Below are 17,604 nucleotides of genomic sequence, written 5' to 3' on the forward strand. Positions count from 1 at the left end.
AACGTCTGTTCTCTGTGTTGTAAAGTCGATTGAAAACCGCCGTACAAATTTAATTGAAAGTAACATGATATTTTTCTGGGTGTGAAAATCTGGTCAAGCTCACTACTGAAATGATAAGGAATACCATGATATTTTTCCGAGTGGATATGCTTTAGTTCACCCAACGGCCTACAGATGGCAAGTTCATAGTGTTGCCTAGCAATGGGCGATCTTCGAAAAAAAAATCGATTCTCCTGCATCGATCAATCAAAATTAATAAAATCGACTCATAAAAAAAATCGAGCCTGAAAAATCGATTTAACAAAAAATCGATTTTTGTTTGGTATAAGCTTTTTACGACCTTTTTTGGCTATATTTATGGAGATTTTGTTTTGTTTGCGTTTTCTGGTTTATCAATCATGTTCAACGAGTTTTCGTTCACAACATCTACTAAAGATACGGCTTTTTTAGTTTATTGCCATCTTCTTTTACCGCGTGTACTCTTTGGCGGTTTTTTTCTACTAAGAGTTTTCCCTGTCGCTCATCCCATAGACCATTTCACGAGACGTTTGTGAACTTGATTCATGAACAAAATTTTGACAGAAAGTTTGGAACCGCTGACATAATGCACGTGAAAGCATCATCAACATCAGCACAATCCGTGAAGTTCGTCAGTTCGTGAAATGGTCTATTGTTTAGGATGCACTAAGAGCAATCCAAACCTGTATAATTGGGTTGTTTCCGCAGCACAAACTCAAATAAACAAAAATGGCGAGCGCGACACCATGCTGAACAGAATGCAGCACGGCATATACACGAACATTTAATTCAACTTTTGCAATATTTGAGTTAACGAGTTGAAAAATAGGTTGAGGTAGCAAATGTGAAACAATGTTGGCTAAAATCCAAAATGGTAAATTCAATATCCAATGCAATGCAATAAATATGCAATGCAAAATTTCAGCTCAATCGGAATTCAGGAGTATTTGGTCTAAATTTCACTTTCTCGACTTCTGAAGGAAAGCACAGTTTGTAATAGTTTTTTTTTTGAGCCAAATGTCTTATGCCTTTTTCACACTATAGCAGATATCACGTGATATCGCGTATCTTGAAACATACATACATCTAGTTTTCACGAAAAGTTTGGAGTATGGGATTTGAAATCAAGATGAGCAATATTACATCATGTGAACGGGTAATAAATGTATAAAACGTCGAGATCGGGTGTTATCCAAAAAATCGAAATTTTGCTAACTGTTCGTGAGGGCTAAACATTGAACACTACTTCTAAATAAAACTGTCAAAGTCCATTGCCACCCCAATATACACCAATTAGTTAGTAATGATTGTATACAATACATATATGTCAAACTTTCTTTTTTTTTATATTCAGTTCGAGGTGCAAATTTGTCTCGTCGTTCTTTTCATCCTCGCTAGGGATGGGCGAACGGCTCACGAGCCGTTCATATAAACCGGTTCTTAGAAAAGAGCGAAAGAACGAACGGCTCACGAAAAAGAACCACGGTTCTTTGGGCGCAGCAGAACTGTTTGGTTCGCGCGAGCCCGAAGTTTACCGAGACAACACGAACTGTCAACGCTCGTGAATCATTGTGAACCATGAGTCAGTTCAGAGCCGCTCTTGCAAAAGAGCCGTTTCACCCACCCCTAATCCTTGATATATTTCACAACGCATGCGTATTAGCCAAATTTCATACGGGTTTGTCTATTGATGTCGCGTTTACAAAGGCAAAAAATGGTTACTGCGTTAAAAATACTGGAGGGACTTAATTTGGCTGCGGATTGTTCTTTTTCAACTCGACGACAAGGTTATCCAGCTTCCCTGACCTACAGAAAACGTCAAAATGGGCAGCGTGCCATTCCCGTTCGTGGAAAGCTGGATATTCTGGAACCTTGTGGGGGTGGTGACATACTCATGAAAAAAGTTGTCATGGACGTAGACAATTGTTTGAACCAACAAAAACATTTGAAATGCGTTTTTCTCGGTTTCATGTCTACTGAACTTTAGTCCATTCTTCAACTATGGTCATCCCGGTAGAAAAATTGACACATTTTTCAGATCAGTGTCCGAGTTCCGAGCACACACCTCTTCGGAGAGAAGAAAAAAAAATTGTATACTATCAATAAAGAAATTTTCTTCTCTTCAAAAAAAAAGTGTTCTCGGAATTCGGCCGCAGATTACGTTAGCAACAATAAATGCAATCACTATTGTCTTCAATCCGTTTTGCACACATTTATTTTTCAGGCGAAAAAAAACGATCTTGCCATCCAAAGGATCGATTCAGTAGAAGATCGCGCGCAAAGAAATCGATTCAAAAAATCGATGAATCGACCCGAAAAGATCGATTTTGCAAAAATCGGATCGATCTTGCCCATTGCTAGTGTTGCCTTGAGATTATATGCAGCGAAGCCCAACTTGGATATCTATGTCTCTTTAGTCTATGATTCTACCCACGTCAAACCTGTACATTCTGGTGCAGAGGTTGGCTAATAACAATCGTAATCAAACGACAGCGTTTTTTTTGGTTGATACCCTACGTAGAGGGAAAAGATTCGTTGAAAACTGATTGAGATTAAAATTGGGACAAGGGTGGCGTGAAAGAGAACGATGCAACAAACAGGATGAAATAAATAATGCGTAACAAGGAAGGAATCGGATCAGATACGGATTGGATCGAAATCATAAAGGCAACACACAAAAGAAAGTGACTGTAATAAAGTAAAAGAAGAAATTGTTCGAACCGGGATGAAACTTACATCCGTGTGTGCCTAAGCAGGAGTGGATTCGATACTGCCATATTACCATTTATGTTATGCTGCAAACTCTGTTTTTTTTTTTATTTATTTATTTGATCAGATATCCTAGTTCCATGATCACCCATAATTCAGTCAGCTTCTACCATTGACTTATGATGCAACTGTAATTCGTGCGTTTCAGTTCACTTCTACTGTTACCTCAAGTCTAGGATGGAAAAATCCCTTTCCCAGGTTTAGGTTCTCTTGCACCTCCCACGTAGGAATCGGAAAGTAACACCTGCGCGAAGTTCTCATGTCATGTTGATTGATGGAGAAAAGCAACCAGGCTAACGGCTATATGGGCTGTAAAGCGATGTCGATGCCAGTGGTATAGAAAAGAAAATACGTTACGTTGTGTTATTCTTCGTCACTTTTATTTCTTACTTAAGATTATTACCTCAACGTAACAAAGCGAAGAAATAAAATAAAGGATTCGTATTTTTTGGATCATCAGGTGCGGGACGAATTTGCTTCGGATCGGGATTTGATTACGTCGGGTCCTCCTGGTTCACAGGATACACACAATAATGAATTAAATCCTATGCCGTTTTCAGTAGGAAGACCTCTATTGTTTGTCTCCGTTTTATTGTGTGGGTATCTATAGAGGAGGCTGCATCACATGACTTCCAGCCTTACATAAGAGTGCAGCTAGTGTAAAGAATAATGATGATGCAGCTCGTGAACATCGATATGTCCTTCTGCGTGTTCAAAATGATGAGGCAGATGATGAAGAATTAGTTCTTCCAAATGATGTTCGGGATGGTGGTGATGATGATGATATGGATAGTGGTGTTCATAATGCCCATGGTGATGATGATGCCCGTGGTGGTGGTGATGTCCGAGAAAGTGATGATGTAAGAGTTCTAAAACTTTAAAACACATGTTCAATATATTGCTGATATCACTTAGAACATCCACGCACAAGTATGCAGCAAACTTTCAAATTTTATATGGCCTATACTGTGGCCAACTTCCGTCCGGCTATAATCATCAGTTTCGGCCTCCTGGATGGATCTTCGATTGATTGAATGCGATTCAGCTGGCCGTACACAGTAGGTTAGACACGTCCCTAGTAACACCACAATACTTTTGGGCATGTTGATATTTACACCCATGAAAGTGAAATTGAATTGAAAGAGTAACTGAAAAGATGACATGCTTTTATAGACTTTGTACGTCGCGACGAAAGTTAGATATCGTGTTTAAGATTTTGACACGTGAACTGGTAATAATAGTTAGTATGCATCTCTGTTGAGTTCAACTTAGAAAAGTTATCAACCAGCACACAACTTGTCTGAAAATGTATAAACACAATTCATATATTTATATGCTCTCAAAATATATTATTGGTTTGTCGTTTTGAAAGAAGCAGTTTTTTTTTTTCAATAATTATTTTACTGCGCCTAGTGTAAAAGTAATGCAGAGTAAAGTCTTGGTGCTACAGTCCGATTCGGAACTTTAGCTTCTATTTATCATACACAGACATCGCAGGCAACTGTTCAATGTACAGGACAATTGCTGGGCTAGCGCTTCGATCCCACTGACGCTAACAGTCTCTCCCTAACTCTCATTCGAGACCAACTGGAAGGGCAAAAGTAAGTTGTTCGCAACAAAATGTAAATTAACACAATATAATTTTTATCTCCTCAAAAGCAGACAGAACTTAGAGTGAATCTTTCTCATAAAAACATTAAAAAGAAACAGATTTTTGTTTCATAAAATTCAATTAAATCGTTTACCAGAGAATTGGTAAATATGTAACTGAGTTTTCTCTGCTAATTTCAATGGTAATATTTCTTTGATAATATGCAGTACTTTGATTCTAATTCGTTTTAAAAATTTCTGTGATGTAAAGAAAAATCCAAAAGCAAAGCCACAATATGTATTGAATCAAAATCGACTTGTATGCAATAGTGCGTGCATTAACTGAATCAGCCGTTGTCACGTCAATGTGAATCGAGGTTTTGACGATTGAGAACTATCGATAAATGAATTAGCCTTCGCCATGATCTTGTTCTTACGTTGTGAACAGTTTCTTTTTTAACTGGTTGTTAATCATTTTCATCTCTAATTTGCTCTTGTTCCGGATTATTTTCATTGCCAGCGTTATTCATGTTTCTTCGATTTTAACACAGGAGAGGTAACAGATTTTATTGGATAGACTTACAGATAAAGAGTCCCAACGTTAAACGCCATCTATCCAATGTAAACTGAATGTTAAACTGAATCCTAATTATAGGCATAATAAATATAAAATCCTGTTCAGTGATCTATGTTGAAACCAAAATTAAAACATAGAATAATCTTTATATAGCATAATTTCTCGTTGAAAAGACGGCTTGTTCTTCCAAGGAATTCTTCTCTGTGAACAATGTGTTTCCAATCGAATTACATGAGACAATACAGCGATTTTAATGATTTGGTTTAAACAGGTTAGTTGGATGCTAGTAATTTCTCGTTGTAGGTACACACCTATGTTTAGTTCGTTCATGATTTAATATGCGAATACAACACGCACTAATAGTATAGTATAACGTCAGGCGTCGTAAACATATTGTTGTACGCAAGCCTTTACATACTGATAGGGGCCGACAGCGGAATAACTCAGTATAACAGTTATACAAGTTTAACGTGGTACAGGTCGGACTCGATTTTCCGGAACATCAGAAATTTTTTCATTCCGGATAATCGAGTTTTCCGGAAAATCGAATCACACAAAAATACTGAAATTTTGCGATTAACAAACATAAAATAAATATTTCTTTTCTTTATTCTACTTGTATGATGCAGTGGCGTAACCAGAAGTTACTTCTGAGGCGAAAGGGGGTAAAATCTTAAGAAGCAAAAAAAAAAAATAAATTGGACATTGATTATTTTCACTCAATTCGAACTTGTCCCAAACATGCCGAAAGTGACTTGAATGGTAACAAATATGCCAGAAGGGATGATAAAGGCAAAATTTCGGAATAAAAATTGAAAACGGACACCAAAAAAAATTAAATTCCGGATAATCGAGTCTAAAATTCCGGATAATCGAATTCCGGATAATCGAGTTTCCGGATAATCGAGTCTCCGGATAATCGAGTCCAACCTGTATTCTATTTCCCTTGGTTGGTATTAAAGTTAACTGGATGATTTTTGATTGTGACAAAAGCGAACTAATCCTTTGGATTTAAATTATTATTCATTATTTATTTAAAAATTCGAAATTCATGTAACTTGAGACATTTGCCTCTTATACTGCTGCAACTTAAAGATTATTACTGCGAATGTGTGAAAATTTACAAACTATTTTGTGAATTTATATTATCTCACGCTAATTCGTCACAATATTGATGTGGCTTCTCATCATCTAATTTTTGCGTGTACTAGGCATTATGCGGTTTTGAATGATCCTAACCCTGGAAAAATAATATTTTTTTCTATGTACGTCAAGGCATGACGCATGACTTTTAAACACAGACAAACAGACGTACCACGAGGTTTATTTCCGTGGATCAAAATAACGGTCATTTCAAATAAGTTTCAGCTATGCGGAATATTCCCGTCGCAGCGGTGGTGGCGCTGATGTGCCTTTTCCTTTGAACTAAGTTGACAGTATTCGAGCACCGTGCTGCCAAAATCAGCAGAAAAACTGAAAGTTTATCTTTTGCAGAATAAGTCTAGTAGGTGTCGCACAAGTAGATCGGAACCACAATTTTCTTAGAATTTTGTATGCAGTGGTACGTCTGTTTGTCTGTGTTTTGAATATCTGAATATGCAATTACGTAGCGCTAAACACCCAAACTTTTTCGATTTCGAAGGAAAGTCACGGTTACGTCGCTGTTTCAACTACCCTACCCCTCCAGCTAATATTTCTTAAAGGTCCTCTACAATAATTGACTCAGAGAAGAATATCGTGTATTTTCATTTTTTAACACATTTTTGAAGTGTATTCGAACTTATTGGACGCCCCGTGTATCAAAAACTGTCGTAGAATAATCTACATCGTATTCGGAATTGAAAATTTAAAGTTTCGCATTTGAAACAACTCACCCCCCCCCCCCCGCCATTGGCAACGCTAACGAAATGAAGCGACACTGATATTTTCGAAACATGTCCAACACTCGAGAACACGTGTGTATAAATTTTCATGATGACCTTGTCACTAGTATACTAACAATGAAGTTCCCTTTCCGCCTGTCTGACAACGTCACTGAGGTACATCAGAAACATGCTTGAGAACTCACGTCTACAAATTGGCACGGTTATTAAGTCAAGTTACAAGGAGTTTACATATAATGAATTTGTTCCCCCCTCCCTTGCCACTTTAGTTAAATACATAAAATTCGAAGTCGATCAAATTCATCGTTCACTATACTGCCTGTGATCGCATAATTGTAACATTCGACATTTTATGGATTTCGTGCTTTTTATTGGGAAATGCTTAGAATAGAATGTACTTTTTACATCTGGAAAAATATGCTTATATTTGTGTGAAAAAAGTCGTAAAAAATACCAAGTTGTTTCGTCACATAGCGTAAATAACCGCATAATTGTCACACTACTTAACTCTTTCAACTTTTTTGTCAAAAAAGTTTCCATCCAAATCCACATCTGCATCCTTTGGAACTCGGAAGTTATTCTGGTCCGGTAACCAACCACCGGTGATCCGTTTCTGATGTTCAGCTCATGCTTGTTGAATACATGAAAATCTTCTTTTTCCATGTGATATATTCCAAAAGTAGCTTGAAAGTGACGGCATAAATGTATCATTGCAAAAATTTCAACCAATTTGACTTCAAAAGTAATATTCAATGTATACATAGTGTAAAGTAGTGCTTTCTTCATGATACTAAGTTTAGTTAAAGTGTCTATTTGCGAGAATATATTAGTAACAATGCATTTAAGGTCAAAATATAAAAGTGCGAATTGCTCGAACAACCAATTTTGCAAATGTTACAAATATGCGATTATGGGCAGTATAGCTTCCACATTTATCGAATTTCCTCTCCCAAGCTGAATGCTGTTACATTTCTGTTGACACTGCTCATGAGCCCATCTTTCTTACACAATTTCTGTCCCGTTTTTCTTCAAAGCTTTTTTTCAGCTTCTTCTTCGTTATCGCCCAAAACTTCTTGATCGGACGTTCCAGTGAATTTGGTGGGTTAAAAATTCATTACAGACTTGGCGTGATGGGACGAAGCGAAATCCGGCCAGAATTCGGCCTATTACCGAGCTATAACTACCAAGATTACGGATATTTTGTGCCGAAATTTCAGTTAGGTGAACCGAGACTTACGAAAAAAATGTGACAGCTGTCATTAATTTTTTAACCGAGCACTCAGTGGTGCCGTTCTCAGCAAAAATACCTGGTACCTGGGAGGGAGAAACGAATACTACACTCAAAACAGAGAACACTCACAGGCGTCGTTTTCTGATAGCGTGTAACTATCTTCTTGCTGTAACGCATGCATGACTCAAACGAAGGAATACTGAATGTGCAAATATTACAGACTAATTTTTCGAGTCTGTGTTTCCTTCAATTTGCCATTGCATAAAAGTTTTTTCAAAGTTTCGAGTTTGACCGTGATGAAGTGTGTTCGAAGTTGTAACCAACGCCTTAAATCATGAGAAGCGCAAGTTCGATAATCGAAGTACGCTAGCATGATTATTACTTAAAGCTTATGAAATTTATTATTTTACGTAAAAACAACCAAATTTTTTTGTAAAACGACAATGAATACAAAAACTGTTTGCGATGAATATTTTTACGAGCAACGCGATACCTTTCAGTTATAACAATACTCATCGCAAAAAAATGTTTTTTTTTCTTGGTTCAAATTGACAGTCAATGACAGCTCATTCTGGTTCATTATGACACTCACACAGCTTCGTATTCGTTTCTCCCTCCCAGCCTGGTACCATACCACATAAGCACCGAGGATGACTGTATGTCACAGTCGAAATATATATTTGCGCGGACTGAATTTCAATATTTATTTCCCAAATTTCTAGTAGAGTCTAACGGAAACCGATAATAATTTCTTTTGATTTCTTTAATCACTCTGCTAAGACGCTCGGTATAGATTTTCAAAATATGCAAAGTTGTCATTTTGAAATATCAAATTGCTTGTTGACAGATTTTCGTAATAGCGCAGTGATTTATTGTAAATTCAGGTGAATGATATTTAGTAGTTTTTCTGGATTTTGCACGGATGACACCCAACCAGAGAGCACTCAATTGAAAATGAACGAAGATTTTACATTACTTCACTTTCCAAAAAATTCCTGATGATATCGTTATTGAGTCGATTGGAAATTTTCGTTTGCTGTAGAAATACCGAATGATAAAAATGATCTGTGGGAGATGTTTTTAGTGTCAACAGGATCGCAGTACACCATCACCTGTTTCAATGGTAGCAATAGTTTACCATGAGAACAAACAATGAAAAATTTACAATGCAATCAAAGCTCTAAGGACCCCCAGGCTCAAACTTTATATAACTTTAGGTTTACGTCGTTGTTAAATTAATGATGGTATCCAGGTGTCGTCTGACATTTTGCATGCTAAATTTGCATTTGTCTTCGTCGTTTTATCTAACATCAGTATCTGACAATCAGTAGATCAAATCGAATATTGGCCAGTAGAGCCGGCTCGTATATAAGCTAGTAGGAAATAAAAAGTCGAAATTTGAAGCAGCCGAGTAACCTTTCAAAAGTACAGGAAAGGCCTTGAAAAATCTTTGAACCGCAACGTAAACATAGCGAACCAACGGAGAAGAAAGGTTACCACCAAAGGGTAGCCGCAAAAATAGACACAAACTACAATTTGTCACGGTTAGCGTGTAATTAATTCTTTAACTCGTTCAATTTATTGACCGCTTCTATCGAGCGCCGGGCAACAAGGCATTCTCATGACTCAATTCTATCCACGAGTATAACAAATAAACAGTGTGCGGCGTTTTATTGAGCCTTCCGGCTTGCAATTAAACCGGTTGTTTGTATGTATTACCTATCCAATGAAATGCAATAAATATTTTTTAACAGCTGACGCGACTATACCTGGGAATGACAATTTTGGCAAAATATTAAACTAAAATCTAGTGTTAGTTGTAGCAGAGTATTCCATTCTTGATCTGTACGATTCTTGATCAGTGGGTTTTGTGTAGCTCGAAAAAGATTATGCTAGTGCCATTTCCATGGCCCACCTCGGTGAAACCCGTGATTGTGAAATTCGGCCTCATCGTGATCATGATCATGATTGTGCCTAAAACCAGGATGGTCGTGCTTATTTTGTTGATGATTGTGATTCCAGTGAGTCCACGTTGGCGGTGGTCCCGTAAAACGATCTCCCTGTTCGTTATCTAGAAAATCATATTTTGGATGCCAGCTTTCCGGATCTGCAATAGCAATAATTAACAACGTGGTTCGACCTAGAACGAAAGCGACCTACCGGTTCTATGCTGTCCTTCCCAACTTTTCACGTTGAATGGCGTGGTAGCTATAAATTCTGGTTTCTGACTCACAAAGGAACCCTTTTCAAAGACCAACGATCCATGATTGAAAAGTTGATCTGGTTGAATTTGAACATCCTGAGTATTGTGCGCAATTGCGCGCTCAGGATAGAAGTCATTTGATAGTGGCACACTTTCTTCACTAGAAATAGATTGAGATTCCAAGTCCTTTGCGTTATTCACTGCTGCACGGTCCTCATGGGATAAAACGCGTTGTGTTTGGGTTTGGTTATTTTGGTTTGAATTATTAGGTGCATTTACATCTTGCGTCTCTTCTTTCAGCTGAGTATCTTCCTCATCGTCATCATACACTCGAATGGTAGTGTCTTCCTTCGATTGCTGCTCATTTGTATCACTTTTATTTTCCTCTTGATCCTGATTTTTCTGGCTATCATTACTGGCTTGATTTTGGTCATCACTATTATTAGCTTCCTCGGAATCTTCTTGATCTTCAGGTGACTGTTTCTCATTTGATCTAGAATCATCTTGTGTCTCTTGAACATCCGCTATTTCTTCTTGTAGTGATTGCTGCTGTTGGTTTCTCCAAGAGTCTTCTGTTCCCGAAGAAACTTGTGCCAACGTGAGCGGTTTCACAGAAGCCGGAACCTCCGTATCGTTGATCAAAACGTCCTGATTATAATCTAGTAAAAAATCGATTGGATTCCTTTTCTGCGGAGCGGCTGCTGCAGTCACCAACAGTACCGTTCCAAGGTACAGAACTATCGAAAGCTTCATTTTTTTTGACACAGAACTAATCTCTTGTTTTTCATACGCACTAGAGCTCACTTTCCGACTTGCGCAACCGCGTTTTACTACTCAACTGAAAACTTTTGAAAAGCCCACACTGTTATATACTAGCACGCACGTGTCATGCTTTGATGCAGCACCAACCAAGAATCACACACTATATGTAGATGTGTTTTTGTGTTGATCCTGTTCAAATAGGTAGTCATCAACCGGTAACGGAAAATGCAAAAAAGTCTAGCTTAGCTAGAGAGGACGATAATTCTTAGCTGACTAATGCGCTTCTTAATACGTGTGAAATTGAACGTTTGTTCAGATGATCGGAAATTGGTCTTTTTTATGCACAATACAGCATAATGTGGCGTTAAAATCATCGTCACGAGGTTAATGATTTCGACATATATTTTCGTTTTATTTGGAAAAATCACAAGAAGGTTGTATGCAAAGCCACGACCGCAAGGTTGAAGTAGAATACTTTTACAAGAAAGATAACCTGGCTGCTTGCGTGTCAGTCATTTTTTCTAGTAAATAAACGTTGACCGTTCATTGGCAGTATTGTAATTTCTTTTTGTCTGATATTTTGAATGAAATTCATTGGATATTATTAAATTTTGTGCAAATGAGAAGTTGAAGTGCTGCCGAATTGTAATATGCACATTTAATACGACATCATTAAACGGGAACGGAACAAAGGCTACGGTTATGCAGAACGCGAATGCCGGCGCGATGCGATTCGCCTTACCGTGGTGAAATGTACAGCTCTTTTTAAGGCGAAGTAGAGCTATACATTTCAACAGAATTCGTCTTGCCGAATCGCATCGCGCCGTTTTTTGCGTTCTGCATGAACGTAGCCAAACACTAAGCGACGCAAACACGTAATAATAGTCAGAGTATGCATGTAGATGAAGATAATTAACTTTGGACTATAGCGCAAAACGAGAAAATACTAACTCTTCAAATAATCATTTGTGTTCTTCAAATTTCAGATGTTCAATTTAATATCCGATGAAATGTTTGTTTATTATCTGATGAAGCTCTTTTATAGGCCAAATGATGCATTCCCAATTTACTAGGTCCATAACTCTGCCGACCGTGCTTGGGAAAGCGCGGTATAACGACTAATCAGAGGTCGAATTTTGTGTTTTGACAAGGCTTAAGAGTTTTCAATAGTACAATAGTTCGAATGATAAAATTGCAATTTCATGCATTTGGTAGGAATCTTAGAAGATTTTCTAATCGATTGCTGCAAAAACGAAGGAAATCCATCGAAAACTAACCGATTTATTGGCATTTGAAATTTTTCTCGATTTTTTCAGTTTTAGATTTTCATTTTACATCCCTATGTAGCCGAACTTCCTGAGAGAAGTATTCTAATTCAAAATTAAATCTTCATTTATTCATTTGTTGTCCTTATAAGGACAATTGTTCAATTTATCATTGATAGTGAGGACTAAGGCGCACGGTCAACACAATGAGAAAGGTGTTTTCACATTGAAAACTAAACACGGCTTTACTGGAGGAAGTGTTGGCAAATGCATCTACCGCTAATACCACCGCTATCATACGAAAGCGCGTCGTTTCATGTGGGGAATATCAACAACGAAAAATGACGCGCGTCTAAGCATAACCCGAACTGTTTCGCCGTGCTACTCCCATTTACCTTTACATCGGCCTCAGGGAAGTACCGGCTGCATCTGCATCCACCGCTGAGGCTGTCACTATACTGCTATTGCTACTAAAAGCTACTAACTCTTAAAATAAGTGTGTAATTTGTTCTCAAAAGAACAATTGTTCAATTCAAAATCGGATTTACGCAATCGCATCTCTGTAATATTACCGACAATAATATTCTTCTGAACAAACTGATACAACTTTCCCATTAGGCCTCTGCCATAATAGATGCGAAAAGTGACGCGAACCGATTTGCTCAGCTGTAGGTAATGTACAGCCATCAGTAGAGCTGTACATCAACCTACGGCCGAGCGAATCGGTTCGCGCCGCTTTTCGCGTCTACTATGGCAGAGGCCTTCGAGAAAGTTGCTGTATTCACTTCATGCAAGCCTGCTGCTGATGCTTCCCGCTACCACACTGAAACAGCATTTTAGTGAAGGGAGTGTCGTTGCATCAGCTGACCCTGCTACTATCGATGCTGATATACCCGCTGCAACAGCTACGCTATGCATAGCCATGCCACAGTTGTGGCCGCTTTACGCTGGCCTAATTGCTGAGCAACTGCAACGCTATCCGTAGCCATGCCACAGTTGTGGCCGCCATTGGTATCCGCTGTACCTGAATCTGCTGGCCCTGCTGCTATCGATGGTGAGATCCGCTGAAACTGCTACGCTTATCCACAGCCATGCCACAGTTGTGGCCGCTATCCGCTATCTAAGGGAGGACTGCTGTCGTCGCTGTTCAGAACTACTATGAGCGGCTTCGACTAAAACAGGCTCTTATATAGGGATGAAAATAGGAATGAATTATTTTACGTACGTGGTGGAATGATATAACTTGAAAAATATGTGTGACTTCATTCTGGTTCAGAGCGATCATTTGATAAGCTCCACCTCTTTTTTCAGTTTCTAAAGTTTTTCCTCAGCACAAAAATGATTTATTGTCGAACCGGACCGATAGCACTCTCATTGAAGCAACAAAATAACATGTTTTGTGTCGTGTTGCGCAGCTTCGTTGAAGAAAATGTTCTCGTCCCCGTGTCGCATGTAAGCAGATTATTGCGTTCAGTAGACAGTAGATAGTGCATCCAGCGAATAAACACCGATGGTGCACTCACACACGCAACGGTTTTAACCCGTATTTTATTGCGGTTTGTAACATCAAGCGATTTCGTTTGCTCGCTGTTGCGTGTTGCATCATGTGACAACTTGGCAGCTGGGAGACGACGAAATTCTGTTTACGCTGATTGATTGAATCGTCTTCATATTAGCTCTGCATAGTCGAACTAACTGCTTTTGTGAATGCGTTCTAACAGGGCAGTTTATTATTCAATGCCGGTTATGCTGATCGCAGCGTTTGCGCTGCCCCTACAGTGGGGAGTTTACTAAATAAAGTAAAAATTAGACAACTACAACAGAATTTGATTGAATCCCGCACAGAATGTCTGCTTGTGTTGATGCCAGAAAACTATTAACCTTCAATTATTTTTTTATTTGCCTTAAAAAAAGCATTTTGCTGTTCAAAATCGGTTGCAAATTACAACCTTTGAGCTGCCCTAACATTGGGGGAATTAAGATACACGGACAACATGCACTGTGGAAGCTATTTCACATTCAGTAAATTAGACGGGTGCGAAAAATTTAAATTGCTAGGATGCAACACAGAATACTTGCTTGCGTTGACAAAAATTATTAACTTTCAATGACTTGTTTATTTGCCTTCAAAAAGGCATTTTGATTTCCAAAATTGGATTTCCTGATGGCAATCTTCATGCTGCCCCAACACGGGGGGAATAATGGCTGTCTGGCGACACACGCTGAGAAAAACCGCGCTGCTCCTGAGACGTGGTGACCAACCACAGGGCTAGTGCTGCTGCTAAGGAAGGACGACTGCTGTTGTCGCTGTCTAGAACTATTATGAGCGGCTCCGGCTGAAACAGGCTCTTATATAGGCCAAATAGCATGTTTTCAATTGCAAGGTATATGATTCTGTCGACCGTGCTTGGGAAGCAAGCATATAACGACCAATCAGAGGTCGAATTTTTCGTTTTGACAAGGCTTGACTATTTTCAATAGTACAATAGTGTGAATAATAAAATTACAATTATCTTATTTTGGGAAGAATCTTAGAAGATTTTCCAATCTATTGCTGCAAGAACGAAGGAAATCCATCGAATACTAACCGATTTATTAGCATTTGAAATTGGACATATTTTTCACTTTTTTCGGTTTTAGATTTTCATTTCACATCCCTATGTAGCCGAACTTCCTGAGAGAAGTATTCTACTTCAAAACTTTACATCATTAGCGGAGAAAACTAGCTGACAGATTATTTACGCACATCAGTATAACTACTAAGTTAATGTTTATATCTGTTAGTAATATTAATTGTTCGATTTTTTACTCTATAGCGACATTTCATTAAACAAAATACTATTTAAGTGTAATAGCAATATTAACCTATAGAGTCAATGCTAAATGATCAATTTTATATACACTAAGGTCGCTTTTTACGCGGATTCCGGAATTTACGCGTTTTTTTTTACGCGGATTCCGGAATTTAGGCGGGTTTTTACGCGGATTCCGGAATTTACGCGGTATTTTTTTTGCGTGGATTTCGGTTCCTCTTCACTCGGATTGCAGAATAAACGCAGGTTTTTTTTACGCGGAGTCCGGAATTTACGCGGTTGTTTCTAAGCGGATTCCAGAATTTACGCGGTTTTTTACGCGGATTCCGGAATTTACGCGTTTTTTTTTACGCGGCATGTATCCCACGCGTAAAAAGCGACTTTAGTGTACAACAAAACGTTCCAAGACGCAGTTCAAAGGTTTATTAATTTTGACAAATAATGGTAGGCTATATTTTCACATTTTTCATTAAATTAAATTTTATTCGGGGTATAATGTTGGTATAAACATGCATAATATAATTATACGATATGATAAAAATAAATTATACTATTAGCCATGAGAAAAACAAAATGATTATGTATACGAACGACACTGTTGCTTCTGCCCTAAAACACGAAATGCAATGAGACTTGACTGTACAAAGATTTCGAAAATGGAAATCGAAACGAATTGAAATTTGATAAACACTGAAGTCGCTGTTTACTTTTTTGTACGGATTTCGGAATTTACGCATTTTGCTTTAAAGGTTTTTTTCATTTCTAAACTACTTTTTTATGTCTGAAGGGCATTGGGCAGAAATGGCACTGCGACAGGAACGTTTTTTCTTTTATGACTGCTGTAAATTACTTACTCAGAGTTTCGGTTGAGCTTCCAGAATCCAATTACTGAATTTTTACTAAGTTCCCCTGCTCTTTTCATTTTTCTTGATTTTTGCCTTGGTTCACAGATGAAAAAATATTAAAACCTTTTTGCAAGTGAAGTTTATTTTTCGTTAATGCTCTGTGTGGGAGACGACATGTGCGAGTCTCTCTTTTTTTCCCAAAAGTACTGAAAACATGGTTTTTGTTTAGATAATTACACAGAAAAATTTTCCTACTCTTTGTTGTACGAGGAGCCCGTAGCTTTAAGGCTGCAGAGTCTGCTTTGACAAGCGATTGGTCATGACTTCAAATCTTAGTAGAATCGGACCGTTCGGTGTCGGAGGGAAACTTACGCAGGGGTTTGTTTTCAGACTCCCTTTCATCCCCCTACTTGATCCTTCCCTCACGCTAAATTCTAAACAAAACCACATACAGTTGAATGAATACCTCTTCAGGCAGTCATAATTGCCGATTGACAAGGCTCGGAAAAAAAGAGCAGTAGATTCTACATATACGTGTGTCGTTGCCAGCTATGTCGTCCACTTGATCAAGCCACCTTGCATGCCTCGTCGCTTTATTCCAGTCGGGCCGTCATCGAGAACTATTTTCACAGGGCTGTCGTCCGCCGTTTGAACGATGAGAGGTTCTCTCAGCAGCTGATGCAACTCGTGGTTCATCCGCCTCCGCCACGATTTATCTACCAACTGTACTCCACCGAAAGCTCTAAAAAGGCGCGTTGGACCACAAACATGGTTCAAGTTTCGTGACCGTAGAGGACTACCAGCCTGATCAATGTTTCGTAGATGGTCAACTTAGTGCGGTGGCGAATTTTGTTCGAGCGGAGCGTCCACTGAAGTCCAAAATATGTCTTCTCGTAAACCCCTTCCATTCATGTACTTCGTCTTCGATACATCGATCCTATTCTTTCGGCCTCGGCCTTTAGTGCTATGTAGGTGTCCGTCATCTGCATAAAGGTCCAAGCCACAATGACGATATCGTCGGAAAAACCAAACAGCACCGACTTTAGGAACATCATGCCACTCGTGTTGGTCCCCGCTCTTCTGAAGACAACTTCCAGGGCAATATTAAAAAGTAGGCATGAGACACCATCTCCTTGTCTTAAACCTATACGAGTTTCGAAGCGGCTCGAGAATGCACCCGACACCTGAACTACACACATCGTCGATCCATCGTCCATCCATCGTAATTTGACGTAGCGAGTCTCGAACACCTGCCGGACCGCGAAAATCGGATCTGTGGTGGTGCCCATGGGTCCCGTCTGGCCCCACGAACTGCTTCGCTAATGTTGATAGTCGACGGCAGAGTATTTGGGAGAGTGCCTTGAAGAGTGATTGCCCGGTAGTTGCAGCACTTCAGTTTGTCGCCCATTTTGTAGATGGGACACACAATACCTTCCATCCACTCCTTCGGTACTCGTTCTTCTTACACTTTCGACTTTGGCGGGTATGATACACCGTCGAGAGTTTTGAACACATATTCACATCTATACTCGCACTGCGGTGGGTGCAGACGTTGATGATGTCGGAGAAGAACCTGCCGTCGGTTATAACGTAGTCGATTTGATTCTCTGTTCGTTGGTCGGGTGATCGACAGGTAGATTTGTGGATT

The 17,604-nt window shown here is 38.9% G+C and overlaps 1 protein-coding gene across 1 annotated transcript; it reads right to left on the reverse strand.

Moving 5' to 3' along the window:
• Positions 1-9,711: 9,711 nt before the first annotated feature.
• On the reverse strand, positions 9,712-11,119 carry LOC129727982 (germ cell nuclear acidic protein-like). Its single transcript, XM_055686311.1, has 2 exons — positions 10,229-11,119; positions 9,712-10,175 (listed from the first exon to the last, which is right to left on the reverse strand). Exons 1-2 carry the CDS (start codon positions 11,022-11,024, stop codon positions 9,961-9,963), a joined length of 1,011 nt encoding a protein of 336 aa, XP_055542286.1. The 5' UTR covers positions 11,025-11,119; the 3' UTR covers positions 9,712-9,960.
• Positions 11,120-17,604: the final 6,485 nt, after the last annotated feature.

This window comes from Wyeomyia smithii, chromosome 3 (genome assembly GCF_029784165.1).
Source record: "Wyeomyia smithii strain HCP4-BCI-WySm-NY-G18 chromosome 3, ASM2978416v1, whole genome shotgun sequence".
Lineage (NCBI taxonomy): Eukaryota > Metazoa > Arthropoda > Insecta > Diptera > Culicidae > Wyeomyia > Wyeomyia smithii.